Source organism: Ruditapes philippinarum, unplaced genomic scaffold, assembly GCF_026571515.1.
Source record: "Ruditapes philippinarum isolate M1 unplaced genomic scaffold, ASM2657151v2 ctg4806_1_1_1_1, whole genome shotgun sequence".
In the NCBI taxonomy this organism is placed as follows: Eukaryota; Metazoa; Mollusca; class Bivalvia; order Venerida; family Veneridae; genus Ruditapes; species Ruditapes philippinarum.
The window spans coordinates 32,582-59,007 of NW_026863865.1; the positions used below are offsets into that span (position 1 = coordinate 32,582).

A 26,426-nucleotide genomic window follows, 5' to 3' on the forward strand; every position below is an offset into this window, starting at 1 on the left:
TAAAAATAGTTAAGAATACAAAATGTGAGCAATCAATTATGTTGACATAAATATTCAATGACGAAACAAGTAGAACTGTCCAGTTGATTCCCTGTAACAGAGAACGGCATCAATTTCAGTAGTAACGCTTAATATATAGATAATAAATCAAATATGTTCATATAAGAATATTGTTTAGTCATGATGAACAATTAAACTGCTATATACTTTATTTGAATTTCCCTTAAAATTTGGGACAGTTTGTACAATGTGAAAGGGATTTCTATGTCAGAACATATAATATTTAGAAGAAGAATCTTTTTCTTTTTGTAAATTAACTCTCAAAAGAGTCATGTACAAGCTTTCATGATATAAACAATTACATTCCCTTAGACCTTAGAAATTTGGACAGATTATTCAAAGTTAAAGGGATTTCTATGTCAGAATATATAATATTAGCTATCAACAGTATAGCACCAGACTGCCTGTCTTGCTCTAGGCAAGTCATATTTGTGTCAGCAGGTTTAAAAGGTCACACAAAACATCAGATATTATTTTGAAATAAACAAGTTTTCATAGTCTACTGTATATCAAATAATTGATAAGTTTCTTTATAAGAATCTTTCATGCACCTATATTTAAATTGTGTTAAAATAACTAAAAATGAGTAATAATACTAAAGTAAAATGGTCTACAATAGACACATTTTCTATAATTATTTCAAATATAATTAATAAAATCAGTAGCAATATAGCATTGAGAAAATATTATTGAATAGTTCGTTTAAGATATAAGTGGTTTATTTCAACATATATTTGCTATGAATAAATATATTTTGTTCTAAAACAATTTATCACTTGCTATACTACATAGCTATGTAATATTGGAACATGTATCACACACTTACCAACATAACTCGTATATAAATATAAAATTCTTTTGTGGTTTGTTGACATATATGATACAAATTTTCAAAGGCCTTCTATTATATTCCAATTTACTTGAAGAATCTGAGTTTAACATGAAAAAAAAACAAGTCTTACAAAAAACACAACAAAAAACAAAAACAACAAAACAAAACAAAAACAAAAAAACAGCAACAAAAACATAAAACTGTTTGTTAGAATAGTGTGGCTCATTATTTCAAGAAAAGTTGGCTGAATTGAATTAATACTTTATGGAGAAAGTAACTATACTAACATAGCAAGGACATTTTTAACAGTTGACAAACATTCCTCAAGAACTTTTAAGAAGCAAAACTAGAAATTCTATACAATTATTCTTAAAATGCGAAATTTAAAAAAAGGCTTTTCGAATGTCATTGCAACATCGATAAGATGGTATAACATAATTTAAATAAATGTGAGAGTCAATCATCATTGTAATTTGTGTAGAACAAATTTGAGATGCTATTTAAGGAACCGACATAAATTTGTTGTATTCTTAAAAATAAAAACTTTCGAAAATAAACATTACGAACGGTTAATTCTAAATTATAATAATAACTACATATGTATCAACTTTAATTGAAATCGAACAAAGCAATTCAATATGTTTTGTTGCTGGAATGTTTCTTATTATTAAGAATAGTTATAACTCATATATGGCATACAAACTAAATTTAAGACAAACAATACCGGTTACCCGAAGCACTTGTTCAAATAAACTAATATGTCAAAATATATAAAAAAGAGCACCGCTAGGCAGAGCATTATATGCCCGAAAGTACTTTTTCTCTTAGTTAGGATGAATCATTTGGAATTAAATACAGTATTACCTCCTTCAAAAAGAAACCCTTCTTTAAAGCTGAAGAACATTCATGTATATATAAAGTTGCTGTTTTCAAAGCACCACCATCAAGTTGTTATCTTCTAAGTAAAAATGCTACAATGGATGGACGAAAAGACGTCAGGGGTATAAAGCTGTTTATCCTATAAAATTTTACAGCTGCAGGTTAATTAAGGTTTGAGTTATTGAGCGAAAACTGTTTCCAATTTCAAGGTGATAGTAACCTTGATCATTGACCTTGTGACCCAAAATCAATAGGGGTCTTCAACCCAATATGGACAATCATCATATGAAGTTTGAATACTGTGGGCCAAATGGAACTGAAGTTATGCTCCGGAAATCATTTTCAGTATTAAGCTAATAGTGACCTTGACATTTGACCTTGTGACCCAAAAATCAATAGGGGTCTTTTACCCAATATGGGCAATCATCCTATGAAGTTTGAAAACTTAGGGCCAAATTAATGGAAATAAAGTTAGGCTCCGGAAACCATTTTCAGTATTCAAATAATAGTGACCTTGACCTTTGACCTTGTGACCCAAAAATTAATAGATGTCTTCTACCCAATATAGACAATCATCCTATGAAGTTCGAATACTGTGGGCCAAATGAAACTTAAGTTATGCTCCGGAAACCATTTTCAATATTTAGCTAATAGTGACCTTGATGTTTGACCTTGTGACCCCAAAATCAATAGGGGTCTTCTACTCAATATAGACAATCATCTTTTGAAGTTTGAAAACTGTGGGCCAAATTGAACTTAAATTATGCCCCGGAAACCATTTTCAGTATTCAAATAATAGTGACCTTTGACCTTGTGACCCCAAAATCAATAGGGGTCTTCTACCCAATATGGGCAAATATCCTATGAATGATGAATACTGTGGGCCAAATGGAACTTTAGTTATGCTCCGGAAACCAAATTGCTAACAGTCGGACGGACAGACGGACGCCAGGGGGTATAAAATTATGACGAAGAGTCATTACATAATAATTCAATATTGAACGTATAACTCCATGGGCTATACGAGTATGATATTTTATAGTTACGTCTTTATTCACATGAAAAGTTAGGCACTGTTAAATTTATATCTTACCAACGAGTTCTTATAGAAGTTTCATACGGATGAATAACAAAGTTAACTAAAGGCCCTGTCACACCAGACTGCGCTTTCACTGCGTTTGCACGGCGTTGTAAAATTTAACAAAGCGCCGCGAGATCGCAATGAAAAATGTGATATTTTTGATGACATGAAGACTTCATGGAGACATCACGGCGTCCCCTTGGCGATCATGGCGATGCTACGGAGCTTTTACGGCGTTTTAATTGACGATTGTCTTCGTTCGGATCGCGCTTCTACAACGTTCTTTGCGCTTTTACGGCGCTCTCGCGGCATTCACACTGCGCTGAAATCGTAAAGCTCTCTAAAAGCGCCATGCACACGCATTATAAGCGCGGTAAAGACGCCGCACACACTCCGTATAAGCGCCAGGGATAACCACCGCGTTCATTCGGCGTTCTTTTGCACTTTCACGGCGCTTCTGTTGCGTTGTAGGAGATGCTACTGAGTTGCTGCGGCGTCCTTGCTGCGATCCCACTGAGCACATTTCAGACCACCGAGTGACGGCGTTTGTTTTGAACATGCTCAAAATGCGCGCCGTCGGTCGGCGTTCTATGCGATGCCACTACGATGCTACGACGATGCTGCGGCGGTGTTTGTGATCTTACTGCGTTCACCTCGGCGTTAAAGTTTAAATGGACGCCGTGAGAACGCCTTCCTAGTGTGACAGGGGTTTTACAGACAATACAGTCATTCTGATAATTATATAAACAGGTTATAAGTGAATACAAATGTTTCATGTCTTATTTACAGAAAATGTAAGATAATAATTATCAAAACATATCAATAAAATTAAAAAAAAAAAAAGAAAAAAATAGAAAAACACACACGCTTAAGCAAAATTAATAAAAAATAATATAAGTTTGTTGAAAATAATGATAATGTTGACAAATTGAAGTAGTAAAATAAATGCCAGAAAACACCAGTCTTTAAAACAGTATTTTCCTTACTTTCCAAATAGACCCGTTGTTTTTAGGAACCGAAATAACCTTCTTGTATTCTTTGAAATATAACTGTGGACAAAATCAACAACAACGGGTATCTCTAAATTTCTTAAACACCAGAATCGCGACAACAAACGGCCTTTAAGATTCAAGTATTCTCACCTGATATACTACATACATATTAGCTATGATTGAAATCGAATAAAGCAATATTTGTTTGTTGCTGGAATTCTTTTATACCTCCTTAATTAAAATTGTTAGAAAGAGTACAATATACATGTATAAAGCATACAAACTAAATTTAATACGAACAATACCGTTTACGTGCAACACTTATTCAAATAAACATGCATGGAAAAAATATATATAATATTAAAAAAGATCATAACATAATACTACAATATTGAAACTATAACTCATTACTCTATGGGTTTTACAAGAATGGTATTTGATGAGTCTTCTGTCTTTATTCACATAAAAGTTTAAGCACAGGTACATTCATATCTTACCAACAAGTTCTAATATAAGTTTTATACGGATGAATAAACTGGTGAACGAACAACAATTTAGAAATTCTGACATATACTACTACACAGGTAATAAGTGAATGCAAATGTTTCATGTCTTATTTACAGAAAATGTAAGATAATAATTATAATAAAATATCACTAGAATAACAAAACGGACACTTTTAAGCAAAATTAGCAAACGATACTAGTTTCGCTATACAAGTGTGAAGACAAATGTATGAAAATTCAATAAAAAAAAATCTATCTATTTACAAATAAAGTTGAATAATTCAAGTAGTAAAATAAATGCCAATAAACACCCGTCCTTAAAACAGAATTTATTTATTTCTCTCTATTTTATATTTTCCCAAAAGACACCGTTATATACATATAAAGCTAGTCCGTTGCTTTCACGCGCTGTTTCGTAATTTGACTGGCATATCGATTTGGTGGTATATGTGTATTTCTGTAACAATTTACCTGCACACTTGTATCTTTATCTGATCCCATGAAAGGGAAAGTGCAACTGTATTGAATTTAATCATCTCCCTTTATATATAAATACAGCATGCAAAGCCCTTTTTTCATCTATTACACAAGTCACCCTTTTATCTTTATGTATAATGCGACAATTTGTAAGGACATCTTCCATTATAATAACAGAAGTGCAAATATTACAAACAATCCTTCTGTTTTCCGAACACACTAGAACGTTCAAGATGAATTCTCTCAAGTAGTTTCTCAAAATTTATTGGCTTTCTTTTAGATCTGTATATGTGTGACAGTTCTCTGCTTCCTCATTCAGACTTTCGTACTGTAATTGGCTGAAAAAAGACATATGAATGAACATTTAACAATGAGCACTTAAAAGCTTAAGTAAAATTAACAAACAATAAGCATGTAAAAATGCAGATCTAATAACAATAATTATCATGATTATGCCAAACATTCAGTTTACAGTCTTTGGTCAACACTATGCACTATAACAATATATCATTGACATATTATTTGTTTGTACTGTTTGTTAAACAGGCATTGTAAATAATTTGAACGCATTGAGCCAGCTGAATTATTAGCTACACTAATAAGGCCATACAAAGGCAAGAATGAACTTTATACTTTCCCGTAGATTAGTCATACATAATGGGCTTAGAATTTAGTATAATCATTATAATTATGAAGAGCATTTCTTGTAAAAAGACCAATTTTATCAATTTTTGTATAACTGGATATTTTATATTACAGCTATCTGAGAAATAACTAAATACTTGTGTAAATATTTATGATTTCCATACCTGTTTGGTTGTACTCCGGAGTTGACTGAAAAAGAGACGGCTGGTAGTTATTTTTTTTAAGAAAACCATAACATTCATTTTAATAGCAATTAAGCTGTGTATACATCATAAATTCATGTCAGACTTTACATTAGAAACTATCAAAATACTTTAGTGGACATATTATGCTAAAATACATGTATATGAGTTTTACAATGCTACACGATCTATATTATACAGATTCATTTGAAATATCATTATACCAAAAGTAATTATTTCAAATTAAAAACATGTTTAATAAATAACAACATGAAATAAATAATAAAATTGAACATACCTTCAAGAGAATCATAAGTTCCCCTGATTTCAGTATCTGTTCTGTTTTGAAGTTGCTCGTAGGTATCCCTAGTAGAAATGATTTTCAAAATACGAGTCAAATTTCAATGTCAAAGTTATCAATTTAAGCATTGTCGTCAGAGAGCGAATGAGATTCATGGATGATATGCAGCAACAATGCCTAGTTTGACCATTTTTATTTTTTGAATTGATTCTTCATATAATTATGACAAATTATAAAATCATGATTTTCAGTTGCTTATATAAAATCAGATTATCTTAGTTAGCAAAGTCGTTGGAAAAGAAACGAAATACATTTGTAATTTTATATCAAGAAATACATTTTAAACATTCGTAACTTACAGAGCAGTTGGTGGTCCAGTTAATTCTATTTCATGAGAAACTGTCTGCTGCGTTTTCGAGCCTGTGTTATCAAATAGCATAGTAAAGCATTTAAATTCTAGGCGGTTACTGCGTCTAAAGTTTAATAAACTAATGAACGTTTAAAGCACATAAGCAAGCAATATATATCGTTCAAGACAAACCATTATGAGATCTGTTTGATAAAAGTAGAATTATTACCACTTAAAACGGTAAAAAGCTCATAACATATTATGTTGTTTTCAATAACTTGTTTTACATAATAACACAATTATAATGTGTTCTACATCATTTTTGCAAAAACAATCATTATAAAACAAATCAACCGGTATAGCTACATAATTTATAGACATCACACATTTTCTTATTTCAAATTGTAATTGTTACATTACAGAATTATTAAAATAAACATCAACAAAGAATGGAAACAAGTCATTAAATAAAAGCATAAGCACTTCTTTTAAAAGATCTAAAATAATGCAGCGTTGTAAAATGGTTTTATGTATTATCGATGACTATCAATCTATTACAAGGTGTGCTTATAAACCATATTTCTCAGATAATTTTTTATAAATGACAAAAAACGATGTTATAACAATACCTGCAATAATTCCTTTTCTAATAAGAATAATCAAGGTACAAATCACACCAATAAGAATTCCAACAGCTAATGCAGCAATCACAGACCCAATTACAGCTCCTGAAGCTTCACATGTTTCGTTTTTGTCTGTAATAAAAATAACATAAAAACGATTACTGTTCTATATATCAATGCACTTAGCCAAAAACTTAATGATGTTTCTTAATATTAAGACACTACTTTCTTTTGTTCATGATCAAATTGTTTATATAAACTTTGTTTGATATATTTGGAGAAAAGGCTGTGTTTGAAAGAGACTGTACCCATTCATTTAAGTGAATTTGAGTAATGTATAAAAATGCGAGTTCTTGTTATTAAGCTCACGTGGTTACTAAGGGTTTAGAAAATACATTTTTGTAAACGCAGTTTAATAACATATGAGTAAGTTAACAGGAGGCATTTTACATATGTTTGTCTTTTTATGTCACTCGTAATTGCTTCCAAATTAGAATTACAAAGTACCAAAAGTACCATATATATATATATATATATAGTCAGTCTCATAAGGTCAAAATCGTTACAAATAACAGTGTAAGACATTTATTCATAATAAATATAAGACAGCTGTCCTTATAGTTAACATAATATTTCGTATGTATCATATAAAAATGAATTGTTATCATATAAAAATGTATTGTCTCAGCGATTTTACATTTTTTATGTAAATCTTTACATATGGTAATGAATATTTCTTTCTTTACACGCACGATTTAATGTTGTGGGTTTACAAATAACAGCCTATTAAAATCAAGAGAAAGAGTGATCCCTCAGAAGCATAAGTCACAACAATATTACATGAAAATTGCAGACTCAGTTTCATTGAGTCTGTACATGTGTGATGATGGAAAAGTCCAACATGGGCGACCGTATTTTGTTTTAAAGAAATTCTCACTCGACAACCATGCTAAAATACCATTGATGCTATAATATGCAGTTATATTTCTATTAATGGTTACGTCACTCATAACTTTTTTCGAAAGTTTCAAAATAAGAATGCGCGCAGATGTAGTGGCGGAATAGTGCTTTATTATAAAGAACACTTAAAAGAAGGAATTCAAGTTGTTCAGAATCATTTTGATACAATTATTTGGTTGAAATTAGATCGTACTTTTTTAATGTTGATGAAGATATATATTTATGTGGTGTATATATTTGGGGCGAAAATTCACCTGTATATAATACTTTTAATACCGACTTATTTGAAATATTAGAAAACGATGTATTTACTTATGAAAGTCTTGGTTCTATATATCTTTTTGGTGACTTTAACAGTAGGGTAGGCAAAAAAAATGATTTCATTGTACATGATAAAGTAAACAAAAACATTGATGACATAGATTATGAACCCGATAGTACCTCATGCAGGGCCACAATAGATAGTAAACATAACAATTATGGTATTAAACTGTTAGATCTTTGCAAATCATCATGTTTACGTATTATTAATGGCCGTATCGGGAACACTAACACTTATAGAAACTTTCAATCGGCAGATAACACACAAAACCGGGCCATTCGCTATTTCTTGGGAGTTCATAGATTTACTCCAAAACTTGCGCTTTCAGGTGAAACAGGTTGGATACCGTGTAATTACAGACGTTGGTTGTGCATGATCCGTTATTGGAATAGACTTGTGAAGTTACCTAATAATAGGATTACGAAACAGGCATTCAACTGTGACTATGAGAAAAGTGATACAATAAATAATTGGTGCAGTGAAGTGAAGAATATAATGACGAAATTAGACCTCAGTGATCATTTCGAAAATAAATTGGCCATCAATATGGACTGTGCCAATTCAAAAATGATTCAATATTACGCAGACATATGGACTACTGATTGTGAAAACGTACCAAAACTGAGAACTTACACATTATTTAAGACATCCTTCACATGTGAAAATTATTTATTATTAAATTTAAGAAGAAATGAACGCTCATTATACGCGCAGTTTAGATGTGGTATCCTACCATTAAGAATAGAAACCGGTAGATATAGCGGAGAATTGCCTAATCAAAGACTTTGTAATTTGTGCCAAACAAATCAAATTGAGGACGAAGCTCATTTCCTTGTTGTGTGTCCCATTTACAATGATATAAGAACTGTTGTTTTTGGAAATGTTATTTCAAACAATTTATTTAATACAATGGCAGACAATGAAAAACTAGTTCACCTCGTAAACAACCATCAAAATAAAGTTATTAAATTTATTGTACAAGCATATCTGTTAAGGAGAGATTTATTGTATAATAGATCATGATTAATTGAAATTGAACTGTCCGTAAATGCATAACATGTATTGATATGAATTTACTATTATGTTAATAACATGTTAAAATCTATAATACATGCTCAGAATATGATCTTTTGTTAAGGTGATTTATAGGTCCTATGGGCCGGGTGTTCATCTTTGTGTATTTATGTGTATGTATATACGTATAACACATGTCACTATAATAAAGAATTTACTTACTTACTTACTTACTATACATTTTTATCTCATAACGGTTTATCTGTGATAGACTATGTATTATGCAACGAACGCAATTTTTCATTGATCAGTGATTTTACTATACATTCATTTAATGAATGGAGTGATCATGCGCCGTTGACCTTGTCACTTGTATGTAATAATACGCACGATAATAATGCAGGTCATTCTGAGATTAAATTTAAGTGGGACAATGATTTCAAGCAACAATTTCGTTCTGGCATAATTGTAAATTTACCTGTTTTTAATACTATTGTTAATACATTAGATTGTAATAGTAGACAATCTGTTAATGATGCATTGAATAAATTTACAGATACAATGCGGAGTTTTGCAGATCCTCTTTTTTCTTATAATTTGCAATATAGAAATGTTCATTATTATGATGCAGAAAAATATATGAAGCACACAGAATGGTTTGATAAGGATTGTATCGATGCACGAAACGTATATTTAGAATCGTTAAAATCATTTAATTGTTGTAAAACGGATGAAAATAGAGTAATTTTGTGTAACCATAAATCTGCTTATAAATCTGTTATTACAAAGAAGAAAAATATGTTCTATAGAAAGAAAATGCAAGAAATAGAAAATTTGAAAAAGAGTAAGCCGAAAGATTTTTGGAAATTTTTTAAAAAGCAAACAGGAAAGGTTGATAATAAAATAACTTTAGAACAATTTAGAGAATATTTTTCTAGTTTAAGTAATGATTTTTTTGAGTGTTACAACGCTGAAGCTGAGGAATTTTGTGAAAATAATGATTTTACAAATACTAATGACATTTTTCCTGAATTAGACGAGCCTATTACTTGTTCTGAAATTTTATCGGCTGTTAAATCACTGAAGCGTAATAAAGCCTATGGTAATGATTGTTTATTGAACGAATATTTTATAGAAAGTATTGATATTTTATCGTCTCATATTTGTGACTTATTTAATTGTATCTTAAACTCGGGCTGTTTTCCTGATAAATGGACCGAAGGTATAATTATCCCACTGCTTAAAAAAGGGAATCAAAATGACGTTAATAATTACAGAGGCATTACACTTGTAAGTTGCTTGTCAAAATTATTTACTACAGTTATAAATAGACGAATCGAAAAATTTTGTAATGAACACAACACTATTTCTGATGCACAGTTCGGATTTCGTAAGGGAAAATCCACTTTAGACGCTATTTTTATTCTTAATTCATTGGTTCAGAAATTTTTAAATGATAATAAAAGATTGTAAGTTATATTTGTCGATATGATGAAATGCTTTGACTCTGTTTATAGAACTGGCCTTTGGTTTAAATTGTACAATTGCGGAATTCAAGGGAAGTTACTCAGTATAATACGTGATATGTATCAGAAAGTAAAATCTTGTGTTAAGTCGTGTTCTAGCTATTCTGATTATTTTCTGTATGCTGTAGGTCTTCGTCAAGGGGAAGTTATGTCCCCTCTTTTATTTTCTCTTTTTGTTGAAGACCTTGAATTATATCTTCAGTCTGAAACTGAAGCAGGTCTTACTTTAGATGACATAGTTTTAATTCTTTTATTATTTGCTGACGATATGGCTATCATAGGTAAAAAAACCCAGATGAAATACAAACTCTTTTGAATCTCTTATTGTCTTATTGTAATACTTGGGGGCCTTAAAGTTAATACCTTCAAAACAAAATTATGGTATTTCGAAAAAGGGGTGCACTTTTAGCATCTGAGCATTGGACCTGTGATGGCCAAGAAATCGAAGCTGTTAATGATTTCAAAATATCGAGGTACTATTTTTAACTATACTGGTAAATTTATTCTAAATCAAGAACATTTTATTGGGAGAAGCTTTAAAATCAATGAACATACTGATATGTAAATGTAAAGAGTTTGATCTTAGTCCAAAACATTATGTCAGTTGTTTGATGCCTTCGTTTCACCAATATTAAATTATTCATGTGAAAAATTTGGGGTTATTCTAAATCTAAGGAAATTGAGAGAATACATTTAAAATTTTGTAAAAGGTTGTTAAAAGTTAGATTAAATACATGTAATACTAGTGTATATGGGGAACTTGGAAGATATCCATTTTATATTCATAGATATGTAAGAATTATTAAATTCTGGTTAAAACTTGTAAATACAGACAATATAATATTAAAAACAGTTTATACCCAAGCACTTGAAGAAAGCAATAAAGGGCAGACAAATTGGGTTTCTAATGTTAAAAATATTTTAAATAACTATGGATTTTCATACATTTTTGATAATTGTAACAACATAGACAAGGTTATGTTTTTATCAGAATTTAAATGTCGCCTTATTGATTCTTTCAAGCAAGAATGAATGGTTCAGTAATCTTGAAAAAAGTCCTGTTTTATGTATATATAGAAATGTTAAATCTTGTTTTGAATATGAATGTTATCTTAATATACTACCTAGGTGTTTTAGATTTTATTTTTGTAGATTAAGAATGAATGGTCTTCCGCTTACAATTCAAACAGGTAGATTTAGTAGAAATATGGTTCCTCGCGAAGAAAGATATTGTTTGTGTTGCAATAATCTAGATATTGAAGATGAATACCATTTTATTTGTATATGTAAATGCTATGACGTTATAAGAAAACAACACTTAAAAACTTACTATTACAGAAATCCATCAGTATACAAATTTATTCAACTGTTAAACTCGAAAAATAAAAATGAGCTTGTACGTTTATCAAAATTTGTTAAAGAAGCTCTTTCCATTAGGTATTATACACTTTTAACTAATAATGTCTGAATTGAATCAATGTTCATTCTCCAAATGATTTGTTTCCATGCCAAAAATATTCATAATTAATCTTATTTATTTATAAAAGTATACAGAAAATGCACATCTTTTTTCATAGCTATATGCATGTTGTTTGTTTGTTTATTAGTTTATCTACTTATATTTTATTATGAAACTATTGAATACGTAAAATGTGATATCCAGATTTTGTTTGTAAATTTTCATGCAGTTAAAATATATGTGAATATAATGTATTGTAGATGATGTACTTTGTACAAGTCTTAATAAAATTTCTGTTCTGTTCTGTTCTATAATACCATTCATCCCGCCTAGGCACTACATTTCCTGTTCCGTCCACATATAAAGATTATCTGTCAATATTCTATGCTTATGTATTATTTGTATGAATGGAAACACACTTTCGTCCGCTTGTCTCTTTGTAATAAGCACAGTGCCGCTATGAAAAAGTGTTGATCTACTCACGCGAAACTCGTCTGCAAAGCCCCTTCCATCTTTTGATTTATGACATACGCATATGCATTCACGTCGTCCTTCCCTGTTTTCTTTTTATCTTATTTTAACTTATTTAAATTGATTTTACATAAACACGCATAATTCCTATTTATAACATGGAATTACGTCATTTTTGTTTACCCTTTCCTTGCAACTAGCTTAGTTTTAAGAACACAGTGGTGAATAATGCCAAAGTTTTAAATGTGCAACCTTGAGACATACGCGGATAATCATGGTAGTTGGAACCAGTTTATTGACTGCACACTAAAATATAGCTCGTTTTGTAGAAGAAAACCTTAAGATTTTCTTACAAGCGACGGTTAGCGAAATTCGATTGTTAAAGTAGAAAATTAAAATAAACCAAAAACTTGCGTCGTATTTATCATGCAATTTATCGTGCTGTTAGATATTTCGATAGTTAATACAAATGTTTTCCCAAAGATGCTAATATTGCTTTATATTATAATTGGGATTTTATACGAACTTTAAGGACAACACTTGTTGGTAAAACAGTAACACATATAGACCAATGTTGAACATCTTTCTGTTTTTACCTGGTGTACTCATATCATCGCCTGTCTCTTTATCATCTGGCTTTGCTGTAATAGAAAATAAAAAGAGAAATCTTAATTACCTTTAATAGAGTATATAACAATACTTCTGTGTATACCATTGTCCATGCCATTCAGTGCCTTGTATTATTATTATTATGCTTCCTGTTATGTATTACTATATACATGCATTGACAATATATTGCCAAAACGTTTTGCGTTGTTAAGTAAAAAACAGGGAAATATATTTTATAAACTCGAAAAGCTACATTTTTATTCATTCTGTCCGGTTCATTATTCTTATCGCCAGAGTGAAATAACAACCGAAGACGGATAACTGATGATCAACAAGTCTGTACTTGTGATTCGTCAACATCAGCAACTACAGTTCTGGTAGGCATTCAAGACATTTTATCTTTTATGAGCTTTAAGCTGATTCTAATAATAAAAAACTATATAAACTCAATAGTGATTTTCATTTGCAAATGGGACCTATTTTATAATTTTTTGGGGCTGACATAGAGTTTTAAAGACGTTCGTTTATTTTATATAAATGTTGTTTGACTTGTTTTTTTACGTTTAAATCAGAATTTAAAAATCAGTTTACAATTCTTAACATTTTGAAATTATTTTTTATCAACAAATTTCTATTCAATATATATTAAATGTATAAGTATACATGTATACATTTAAAACAAAATTGGTAAACGCTTCTATAGCAAATACAATGTAACATACATGTGATGTATCACTGAAAATTGTGATTTAAACTTTTCACTTTAGATTTAAACTTTTTTGTCTATCATAATAACATATATTTGATATTCCAACGTGTTGCAACGTCGGGCAATTGTAATTCAAACACTTTGAACAAGACCGTAGATTTCATTAGTTATCAAGATCGACGCATGAAAAATAAACTTGTAATTCATGTAATTGACATAATAAGATCGGCTTGACAAAAGTTGCTGGAAAAATCTCTCATTTATTAAAATTGCAATGACTTATGATATTGCATGCATTTATAAGATTCATGTTTTTCTTTTAAAACATGAAATAAATGAACAATGGATAAAAGGAAAAAAACTTACACGGCATGAGTATTTTGACAGTGTCTGTAAGGTTAACAGCAAACTCGCCACACTCAACGACACAAGTTACATCTTTACCATTGTCTTCTTCACTGACATTCAAGTTTACTTCAAACACAGAATTCCACGCACCGTGGGGTAGACTTATGTTCTCTGAAGACTTTTCTGATCCGATGATACCGCTTGTAGCTTTAAACTGAACGCTACAGACTGGGTTCGAGCCATACACTGTGCAAGTAGCATACATTTGACTCAGACTGTCTTCATCAACTTTGACTTCTAACATTACATCTGTGGGAGGAACTAAACAAAACGATAAACTAAGCTTAAATGGTATACATCTATATCTTATGAAATATGTTAATAAAATTTATTTAAAAGACTATAAATGAAATATGAAATAATGTAGTACACTCAATATTTTAAACAAATCTAAAGGAAAAAAATAAAAAAACGTACAAAGATAATTAACTTGTTTTGGTGGTGAACAGTCCCGCACAGTTGTGTACCATTCGTTATAACGACAGCACGTGATGCTTTCTTTGTTCCATTCCTTCTTGAATGTGGTTAAAGTGATAATATTGGTATTTAAAGATGTAGTCGAATTATAAAAATGTGAGTTTGCAGACGATACTTCTGAACCGGAAATGTTAAAATACACATGCGGATTAGGTCTTCCGTCATCCATCGTGCATGTGATGCTGACACCTTCTCCGTCTTTTAGAATTTCCGGCACCGAAAATTGAAATGTTGGTGATTCTGTAAATATACAAATAAAGGCTTTATGATATTTAACAAAACACTAATATCAAACGTTTAAACATGTATGGGACGAAATAAAACAAATCATTTTGTTGATATTACACAGGTAAATATTATTTTCCTTTTTTTTTAAAAAATTGACATACAACAAAATGGTAAAAAACATGATTGTTACATTTGGCATTGTGATTGTACAAAGAGTAACAGTATTCAAACAGACTATCTTAAATACATATAAATTAGCATAGTGTACTTACTTATAACAAACATCCGAGCAGTAACATTTAAAGGTGACGATAATAAATCGTTCATGACTGAAAATGTCACATGTTCCATGTGATGACGGTCCCGAACTGTGAAAAGTACCATATAGGTTGTTGAATTTATTTTGTGAGGGGTGTGTGATTCATTTCCTATTGACATGGTAACAGTTATAGGACGGGAACCAGCATGTATTTGACAGGCAAGATCGAACATCTCCAGATCCTCACCAACAATACAGTCAGTGCAGTTTTCTATGTCTTGTAATCCAATTATTATAGGTTCACTTGGTGGTTCTGAAAATTATGCATACAATTTTTAAAAATACAAAAAAAATAATCAATCATTTATAATCTAACTGTTTTATAAATATCTGGAAATTTGTCTAAAACCAATATTATAGCAATACACATATAGAAAAAAAAAACGCTAAATGTTTGTATACACTGAAAGACATTTCTAATGCAACACCTACGTTATCAAAATATATAAATATTCAGATTGGGCAATCATTATTTTTAACTTTACAACAAATAAACCCGACAACTCTTATGTATTTTCTGCCCATTTCATTGTCATCAGTTAGTTATAATAATAGTTTTTATAATAGTAATAAAGAAAATAATAATAATAATAATAATAATAATAATAATAATAATAATAATAATAATAATAATAATAATAATAATAATAATAATAACAAGTCCTTCGTTTGAACTTCTTTAAACAGAAAAGACAAAACTAAAAGAAATAAAACATAAAAACGCGAAAATAATTACAAAATTTATTTATGACATTATTTGTTTTTTTACGTCAGGAGAAAATCACGTAATATATCCTTGAATGAAGGGATATTTTTCACACATCTCTGTCTCTCGCTTTGAAAGATATGTATATGTTTCTTCAGTTTTTCTTTTTAAATATTTGTAAATGTATTGTATACTTATTCACTGCTTATATGCTTATTATGCGAGTACGAGTAGCTATGCTCAAGTCCAAAATGAAATATATATTCTAATCTTATGGTGGCATATTTCTGCCACCAGATAACCTGATAACTAACTAGTTAATTAAGAGGTTAACTAGTTACGTAACTAGTTAACCTGATAACTAACTATAGTTAGTTAAGAGGTTAACTGGTTACGTAACTAGTTAACATGATCACTAATTAGTTTATTGAGAGATTAACTAGTTACATAACTAGTTAACCTGATAACTATCTAGTTAATTAAGAGGTTAACTATTTATGTAACTAGTTAACCTCTTAATTAACTAGTTACTTATATGGTTATCTGGTGGCAGAAATATGCAACCATATAATCTATACTGAGCCATATAGATATTTGTTTAAGTGTTTGTCCATTCAAGCACCAAGGCCTGACACTTTTTTCCGGTTTCGTCCACGGTTGCACTGAGGAATTTTTCTGCGCACGGGCCTATTCCACTTACCCATCGATATGTTTTAGAATGAAAATTTGTTTTACCTTTCAATGAGTAATATGACATTGAACAGAAACTTACATTTCAGAGCAATTATATAACGCTAGCGCGCAGTTTTGAATTACATGTAAATAATTTTACGTGATAGAAGTTTTATTTTGCAGTTTTGCTAAAATCAGTTTAAATTAATAAAAAAAATCATATATTAAGCTCACATCACTTTCCTCGTGCAGAAAGCAGAATACATACACAATCATCGTTTGGAACTAATTACCAGTCATGGACAAATGATTTCATTTTTTTCATGTGCAGTTCCGAAGAAATTTGAGAATAACATTTTAAACCATATTTTATATTTATAAAATGTTGCAAAAGAAGTGCAATTCAGTGTACATTTGTTTTAAATACAAACTGTATTTCTGCATAAGTTCTGATGTTCTTAAATAATATTTCAGCTTGGAAACACACACACAAACCAGATAGTTTCACAGTTATAAAATATGTGTATGCTCCATAGCCACAGTTAACACAATCATTCCAATTCATAGAAATACTGGACCGGAATATTGTCAATACATATTTTTTTTTACTTTTGCCCCAATGTCTCTTCAAAACTATCATCTGCCAATTTCAATATTCCGTGTGTCCCTACGAGGACATGCAACAATTTACGTCCGACACTACCGCTATTTTTCATCACATAAGTTTACGGATAATATTCAGTTTCCAAGGTCCCATTCTCAACTACCTTCTCAAATCTGAGGAAGACTAGTCCACACAAATTGTATATAGCTTAAGGTAAACTATAGTTAGGCAGATAGTAATTTAACTTGTGTTTATATAAACATCTATTGGTTCCGACGTTAAATAATACATAATAGAAAATCAATCGGAACGCAGATCCAATGTCTATTAGCTATAGGCTTATACATAAGATACATGCAAATAAAATTTAATGTTTATTGATTATGGCTGGTGTATTCATTTACTTGTGATACGTTAAAGAAAATAAATATAATAGCAACCAAATTAATTCTACAATACCTTCGAGCGTAAATTTCCCAGCGTATGCGGTACAAGTTACAGTCTCATTAGAATAATGAACAGCGTAAAATACCTCGTTGTCTTTGTCACTGTCCATTATTATCAGATAGTAAATCATATTTTTCTCAAATGTTGTTCTCGTATTTCTTGAACTGAACCCATACCAATGATCTATTCCATTCATGCTCAGCATCCAATATAGATTTGCATTTGGATCATACGTGTCGGGTGTAAAAGAAAATGTCACATTCCTTCCTAATATTGTGGGTTTGTCAATACTCAATTGACCACACTTATTTAAACTATAGTCACCTGTAGAATAACTTTATCATCAATTAAAACATTCACATTTTATCTTACTGAATTAATAACTTGTTATGATAATTACACTTAAAATTTTTTTTCTTATAAATGTTAAATGTTTCGAAAAGTCCTCGCTATTATATCAACCTATATTTTCAGACAAATTCTTGAAATCCTTATACTGAAAACAATCATTTGCAATTATTCTGATGTTTTCCTTGTCATATCGGCGGATATTTCATTTGTAACATCACGGAAAGAAGAGGAATAGTACGGTCTTACGCTCAGAGAAAGATTACTAAAAAGGATATTATCCCAATTTTCCTAATAAATTTGTTTCATTTATCATCAATCAAGCTGAAAAACAATACTGTAGTTAAAACTTTTAATAAAGTTTACAACTGAAAATCATTGTAAGTTGATGACAAACATTGCTTCCCTGTTCATATATTGAAAATATCGGCATATTTTGTTTCTAATTACATTTAAATACGTATTAAAATTATTGGAGAGGTCAGTCCTCTCCACAGTGTTCAGGACTTTTGGCGGCATCCATTTTTGCGTATCTGATTGTAGTGAATGAATCTCACTTAAAGCGTACATTCATTAGGAACAGTCTAAAAAATGGTTTTGTGCATGTTCTGTTTCAAAATATACGACTTAACTTAAACAAAAAATTAACATCAAAGTGAACAAATCGGTACACATAAAAATCGGAAAATATCATTAACGTTAGTTAGCGCTACGTGGATGTTTGATTCCGTTTTAATGTTTTAAAATTTATAAATCCATTATTGTATTGTTTTCTGAATAACGTTTTAATATTTCATGTTCTGATAAATAGTAACAGTGAATTTTTTAGCTACACTATCACCATGCACTATTATATGACCGAGTGAACAATGTACCGAAAGTTTATTGCTCCTTAAACGTTTGAACCGGTATGACTAAATAACGCAACGCAGGTTTTTTTGGCGCAAATGGCACACATTTTACTACTGTTTAATTTTCGTCAAATATTGTGGTTGGAGGCATGCAGTTTTATATGCTGTTTAATTCTAATAAAATTATATAAACATTTTTCATGTAAATCATTGTCTTAAATTGCTTGATTAACATACTTTATGCCCGTTTTGGAAAATGTAGAGGAAATGTTTCCATATACTTTCAAAAACATTTACAGAAAATTTAAATTTGCTTATTGAATTTCACAATTTTTTTTTGGATAAATTAAATACTTTTAATATATATATAATTCATTTTAAATTTTGTTCTCTTTGTAGAAAAACTATCCCTAATGCGCCAAGAAAAAAGTACATTTCTCTGGCATATAATCTTTCAAAACATTTAAAAAATGAAGACTTAGTGTAAAACAAACTTTCAAAATGATACTATATTCAATATATATAATAAATTCTATTTTGTTAAATAATTGTAATTTATAATTACTCACTGTGTCTTTTATGCAAGAATATCCCCAAATTTTTTCGATTTAAACAGATCTTCCACAACAGAAAAAAGACCTCTCGCATGCTTCTTTTTAAAGAATCAAACTTGTCCTCATATTGATGCAAACAACATTGCTGGCTGGCGCTGCACGTGAATAAAATTGTCTTTCATACTTTTGTCATGCACTGGTGATTTTGATCTGATAACTTGGTTTCAATTTGTTTAATAGATATAACATGCAGAATAATAAACACACACAAACCTGGAAAGTACACGGTTATATGTTTTGTGTATAATGCTCCAGAGCCGCCACAATCAACATAATATTCTCCATTCATAGAAATGTTAAACATATATATTGTCAATACATATTTATTGTTTTCCTCATCGAAAGTCTCTTGGTAATTGCCATCAGTCAATTTCAATATTTGGCTTGCCCTTCCGAACGTATGTCTCCATTCACGTTTGAAACTACCACTATTTCTCATCACATTAGTTGACGGATAATATTCGATTTCTACGGTCCCATTCTCAACCACCTTTTCAGATCTGAGGTTGACGACTCCACACAAATTGTCTATAAGTTTAGATAAAATATAATAAGCCTGATAATATTTTAATTTGTGTTGATATAAACATTTCGTGGGTGTTCCGACCATGATTAATTCATTATAGAAATTGTCACAGGGAATAATGTATTTAAACTCCTTGCGTAGGTTTGACAATTTAATATAATACGAAGAAAAAGCCACAACGTCTCAATACATAAAGTAAATAACTTAATAATAAGTTATTTCCTATCAAAAATTCTATTAAATAAACTTAAAGAATTAATGTAAGTATGATTGTATATCTTAACTCGTAAGAGAATAAAGACGAAGTTAAGTGGGGAAGAAAGTTCGCTGGAATTTGGAAGAAAGAAAATGTTAAAAACCTATGTAAAACTTTCTCTCAAATCTCTTTCATACAACGTACAACACGATTGGACATACAAAAACAGTTCACACAATTGCACGAGAAACAGACATAGTTGAATTGTTCCGGCTGTTTCCGTGAATTTCCGCTAATAAGCGTACGTTACGGAACCATCCGATACAATACAATAGCAGAAAGGACACAACGATAATCGACGCATGCGCGGACATTTAGATTACTTTTCCCGCGACTAAATGACAAACAGTGCAGGGCAAAATGAACAATTAATATAATAAATAAAACGACCCGTGACAAAATCAATCGAAAACAGATCCAGTTTCTGATATTAATAAACAATTATAATAAAATAATGTAAATAACATGTTGTGATTATTGATTATGTGATTATGGCTAGAGTATTCATTCACTTATAATAATTGAGATACATTTTTTTTTAAAGAAAACAGATATTACAGCAAAATATTTATTATTCAATACCTTCAAGCCTAAGTGTCCCAACGTCCTTGAAGCAATGTATTGTCTCATTATAATAATGAACACGGTACAATTTCTTTTCATCGCTTTCTTCACTGTATGTTATTATCAGGTGGTAAGTCATATTTTTCTCATATTGTGTAAACTTGTTGTTAAAGGGGAGCGTTTGCCATTGATCTCTTACATACGTGCGGCGCTGCCATTCTAGAATTGCATTTGGATCATACATGTCGGGGGTAAAAGAAAATGTCACATTCCTTCCTAGTATTGTGGGTTTGTCAAGCTTCAATATGCCACACTTACGCAAACCATCATCACCTATACAATAAAATAATACCATTACATTCTACGCAATAAAAATGCACGATTTAACATATATGTTGAATTTAGAATTCGCTTTTACTTTATGTTCATTTTTCATAAAATTGGCGTTATGCTGTATTGCAGTAACATCTTCCGCTTCCTATAACAAAATACACTTTTAAATAAAAAACATTTCAGTTTTCATCTTAAACTGTCAATTACTTTAAATTAGTTAGAAAAAGTCTTTTAGTTACAGCGCAAGATTATTACAATTCAAGTTGATACATCGTCATCATCACAGTGCATTTTGTAATATAACCAAGCTGTCACAATACAGATAATTACAGCACCAAGTTATTAAAATACATGTCGTAGCAGTACATATCTCAAGCTATTACAATTTAGATTGTTACAACCTCAAGCTATCAGTTAAAAAGACGTCAAATAATGCAGGCCGAACATTTAACACTACGAATCTAGTATCATAATAATTATATGTTGTTACTGCGCCAGGGCTATAACAATTCAGGGTATAACCACTAAGCTACACCAGTTCAAACTTTAATCGCTCGATACTAATACTAAGCATGTAACAGAGCAAATATTGATACAACACCAATCTATTAACTTTTATTTTAATGCTATTACAATTTCGGTTATAACAGCGCCTAGCTATTGCATTTCAGCTTTTTACAGCGTGGAGCTAATACATTTCAGGTTCTTACAGTGCATGGCTATGGAAAGTAGTTGAGCTGTGCTACAATACTCAATATTCCCTGCTAATAGATGGTTATGATTATTGTAATCTTAAAGTCAAGAGAAAAGAAATAATGCGACATTTTAAAGTTTGAAGAAGCACATCCTTAGTTCGTAAAACAAGAAATGAAAATTGTTAATTCATTGACTTATTGTGCCCTGTCCTGTTTTTGTTTGGGGTCCGCCTGTGCCGTGGCCGAGTGGTTAAAGTCGCTTACTTGAGATCACAGGTCCCTCACTGCTGTAGGTTCGATCCTCACTCGGGTCAAAATCTTTCATGTGAGAACGCCATCAATCTGGCTTACGGAAGGTTGGTGGTTCTACCCAGTTGCCTGCTCGTGCCTGCAATAATGCCCGGAGGGCACCTGGGGTCTTCCTCCACCAATAAAGCTGGAAAAACTTGACCAAAAATCTCGGCGGGACGCTCTATGATGGCCCGACTGCAATTCTTATGTAATTTTGTTGTGATTAATGCTTCCGAGGGATCATTTTTTTCCAGAATTTTGTACTTCACAACAGCAGGTGTCAAGTGCTGTGTGGCAGCTGTAAAAAGTTGCCCCGTACTACACTTCAGTGTTATTATATTTCTGGTCCTTCGGGATCATTGATGCCAGCACTATTAAGTTTTGAGAATTGAGTACCGGTCAAGCCGGTGCTAAGAGGCGTGAGTGATGTTGCACTTATTCATTATTTCTCGTTTACAGACTCAATCAAACCGAGTCTGCAATTCTTATGTAATTTTGTTGTGATTATTGCTTCCGAGGGATCACTTTGTTTCCAGAATTTTGAGTGTACGGTCGCCCGGCGGCGACCTTAAATAAACGCATTAAAAAAGGTATAAAAGATGACGAGTGCTTGCTATTTCTATGAAAAACGAAACCGGAAATACATATTTTTGCAAAATCTCATTCCTAATTAAAAAAGAACAGTTATGTAATATCATTACGTAATCTATTTAACTATATGTTAAAGAAATTATATAATTATTGCATGTTTTAATTCATAAATAGAATTAAAGTCAAACTTACCGTTGCCGGGTGTGATAACGGTTGATGATATAACAAAAAATATTAAGGACAGTTTATAGAAAATCCTTAACATTTTAATATTGGTATCCGTTTTCATATTTATAGAAAACAATTTGTATCTCTTTTATATATTTAAAAAATAATTCGTTGCTTAAAGCTAGTCTTCATTTAGATATGACTACAAATTCAAGTGTTAGTAACTATTTCCGGTTCGGGGAATTGGCCACTCCGTCCAATTACGTTTTACGTTTATGTAAAATTGACAGACAGTATCAAATCATCTGTATTTGTTGTTTCCGTTGAATTTATCTTTATGCGCACAGTCAGTGGAAGCTTCCTAGACAATTGTTAAATTTAATACTTTTCGTAACATTCGATTAAGTATTTCGATCAGATAATATATGGTATTATTATATGATCTAAATATAGCTGTAATCTCACGGTCCACGCCTCGGTCAATATGTTATCTGCCGGTGAATATCACATCATATTCAATGGCTCACTTGTCAGTAATTGTATATTGTAAATGTTGCGATGTGATACTAATTCAATGATCGAATGATTATATAAATTTTATTACATTTTACAAATGTTTAAAATGAAAAAGTGTGTTAAAACGGACAATACTGCAAATATAAGATTCAGTATGTAACCTTATTTTGAACTTTTTTTTAGGAGAAAAATACTTGTCTTCGAACCTGCACGTTAACTATGAATTTGATATAGCTGAAAACTGTCTACTATCATTATACTTGAACAAAATTAAAACAATCCAACAACAAATAAACAAATCAGTTTGGCTGAACGGAAATGGGATTAAACACTTGAAAAACTTGAAGCTGACATATTAAAAGAAATGCTTTGAGTCACATAGTCAATCTTGACGAATCTTATCAGCCGAACGATTTTTTGTGTGTGTTTTTAAAATTATTGTTGAATGTTGGCAGGTTAATTATTTTCCCCGCTTTCATCCATACAATATACGTATGAACGCACAAATGCGCACGCACACATATGCACATAATTGCAAGGTCTTTTCAACTACAACTAAAAAATCCTGTTTGAATATATTTTTATCTACAAGAACTTTACAATCACTGACGGACAATTGTAAATAACTGTTTTGACATTGCAGTCTGTCATCAATGTCACTAGAGATTACATCATTATAATTTTGTCATAATATTTCCTGAATATTATTAACGAACGTTTAAGTTACAAACATGAGAATAATGTGAGGTATATAAGGGCCATCGTAGCCCTTTTGTTAGTCTTTACTAAGCTTCAGGAGTGATTTATTAAGCCATTACAGTTTGAGTGTATTTGAAATTTTACACATTTTACCCTGGTTACCCCGTTCACCCTTTGTACGGTGTGTTACACCGCAAAACTTCCGTACCGCAAAACGTATGCGTGTGGACGTTTTGCGTCGCATATCGTACACATGTAGACGTTTTGCGGTGTATATCGTACTAGGTACGTTTTGCGGCGGGAGTGTGTCTTTTCGTCGCATATCGTCCATATTTTCTGTATTAAAATATATTCATTATAAACGTTACTTTCATTGGTTTTATATTGTTTCAGGTAAAGATATGACAAAATAAACATTCTATATGCTTGCTTATGCCGAGGATGTTTTTTCGAATAGATTTTTTTATGAAATGGAACCAAGCAGAACCACCGGCAGCAGAGATACAAAAACGATGATATTGAAATAAATGTAATCTTATAGACATACAGAAAACGACGGCTATACGGACGGACAAACCGGGGATTGGACTGAGTGAATGACAAAAAATACTAAAATTAAAATTAAGTTTTGCTTTTGACAACAGCATTTCATATAATTGCATCAAGAAGTGGGAATGATTTTTTGTGTTCTTGTAGATTATGGAGGTTTGGTTCTACGTTCATTTTTACGGGGGATGGATGGAGGCTTTTGACAGCGAAGTCATATTTGAGCGAGAGAGCTACATTGTTATGGATATAGGGCCTTAAGTCGCCTAGTAATAATTGAACAAGATAGGTTTTGTGGCGGGGAGCGGGGATGGGAATGGGAATCCTCTTGGCTCATAAATGAACTTAATCAAGACCATATTGTAATACATATTCTGTATAAAAAGTTTAAGAATGGAGAAAACACGAAAGCACTAACAAGGTGAAATATAGCGCGTTTTTTGTTTGTTTTTTTTGTTAGATTTAGCCTATAATCTAGCCGGAGATGTTATGGTCATAGTTATTCTGTTGAAAATCGTCAAGATTGAAGAAAAAATGAAAGTGTTGGAGTGGTAACAATGTGAAATTTAACAGATATTGTAATTCAAGGGCAGATAACTCTGGACATATTGCCTAGGGCATGTGGATGCTAGATAGGTAACAAGCTAAATTTTGACGGACAGACAGACAGGCGCATACTCAGGTGAGCTAAAATTAACACGCGTTAACACCTGATAATAACTGGTCAGAATTAATGATAATTATATAAACTTTAAAACATGAAAGTTATGCAGGACCATGCCTTTTTGCCGCAAAATGTACGCCAGAAAAATGTGGACGATATGCGCCACAAAACGTCCATATACGTACGTTTTGCGGTACGAACGTTTTGCGGTGTTACAACGCTGTTTTAGTTAATATTTTTATCACTGAATTTAAAGTAACAATATTATTTAATAATGTTTTTATTCATAAATATTCTTCATGTATTTATAATTGGTACTCATATGGTACCTTACATGTAATGCATTTATAAACTTAACTAAATACATCAGAGTGAGTTAACTCATTATTTGTAAGTCAGTTTTAGGTTGGCTGAAAGTTAATGGAATATCACATCTCTGTGCCAAACAATTTTACGAACACGTATAACCACACGATATTTAAAAATCAGTTTTTATTGTAATGTATACAGTTATTCCCTCTGCTTACTTTAAATGTTGAATATTGTTCTTTCATTTTTCGTTTAACTAAGCATAATTATATGCTGTCATCATAGGTCGAGTAGATTATTTAACGAAAACGTAAAAATGAAATTAAAAAAAAATAAGAAATTTGTTTAGAAAGAAATAAAAAAGTGAGAAAAACGTTCTTGTAGCATCAAGTTAAACTCATATATAACAACATCATATACAGGATATATTAAAAGAAGAATATGCATTGACATACTACTGCAAAAATAGGCAAACTGATTTAAACAACAAACTCTGACAAATCAACAATATTTACCTGAAGCTTAAATGACGTAACGTAAAGAACAGTTATGTTTATTATCATTTAAATAGTGTGTCTGTTAGACAAATAAAGAACG

General features: G+C 31.0%; 2 protein-coding genes across 2 annotated transcripts; both read right to left on the reverse strand.

Annotated features, from left to right (window-relative positions):
• Positions 1 to 956: 956 nt before the first annotated feature.
• Positions 957 to 15,710, reverse strand: LOC132723601 (uncharacterized). The gene is made up of 9 exons (XM_060708359.1): positions 15,383 to 15,710; positions 14,823 to 15,122; positions 14,364 to 14,666; positions 13,276 to 13,320; positions 6,934 to 7,059; positions 6,315 to 6,375; positions 5,953 to 6,020; positions 5,637 to 5,661; positions 957 to 5,165 (listed from the first exon to the last, which is right to left on the reverse strand). Exons 1-9 carry the CDS (start codon positions 15,600 to 15,602, stop codon positions 5,090 to 5,092), a joined length of 1,224 nt encoding a protein of 407 aa, XP_060564342.1. The 5' UTR covers positions 15,603 to 15,710; the 3' UTR covers positions 957 to 5,089.
• Positions 15,711 to 19,595: 3,885 nt separating this feature from the next.
• On the reverse strand, positions 19,596 to 23,322 carry LOC132723602 (uncharacterized). The gene is made up of 3 exons (XM_060708361.1): positions 23,120 to 23,322; positions 21,036 to 21,350; positions 19,596 to 20,199 (listed from the first exon to the last, which is right to left on the reverse strand). Exons 1-3 carry the CDS (start codon positions 23,214 to 23,216, stop codon positions 19,790 to 19,792), a joined length of 822 nt encoding a protein of 273 aa, XP_060564344.1. The 5' UTR covers positions 23,217 to 23,322; the 3' UTR covers positions 19,596 to 19,789.
• Positions 23,323 to 26,426: the final 3,104 nt, after the last annotated feature.

Coding starts and splice junctions, on each gene's coding strand:
- LOC132723601 (XM_060708359.1), bottom strand. CDS start 15,602: ATGTTCGATCTTGCCTGTCAAATACATGCTGGTTCCCGTCCTATAACT. Junction 6,376..6,933: donor TAGAAAAGGAATTATTGCAG/GTATTGTTATAA, acceptor TTGATAACACAG/GCTCGAAAACGCAGCAGACA. Junction 5,166..5,636: donor TCCGGAGTACAACCAAACAG/GTATGGAAATCA, acceptor GTCTTTTTTCAG/CCAATTACAGTACGAAAGTC.
- LOC132723602 (XM_060708361.1), bottom strand. CDS start 23,216: ATGAAAACGGATACCAATATTAAAATGTTAAGGATTTTCTATAAACTG. Junction 21,351..23,119: donor CGTTATCACACCCGGCAACG/GTAAGTTTGACT, acceptor TTTATTGTATAG/GTGATGATGGTTTGCGTAAG. Junction 20,200..21,035: donor TGGGACACTTAGGCTTGAAG/GTATTGAATAAT, acceptor CTAAACTTATAG/ACAATTTGTGTGGAGTCGTC.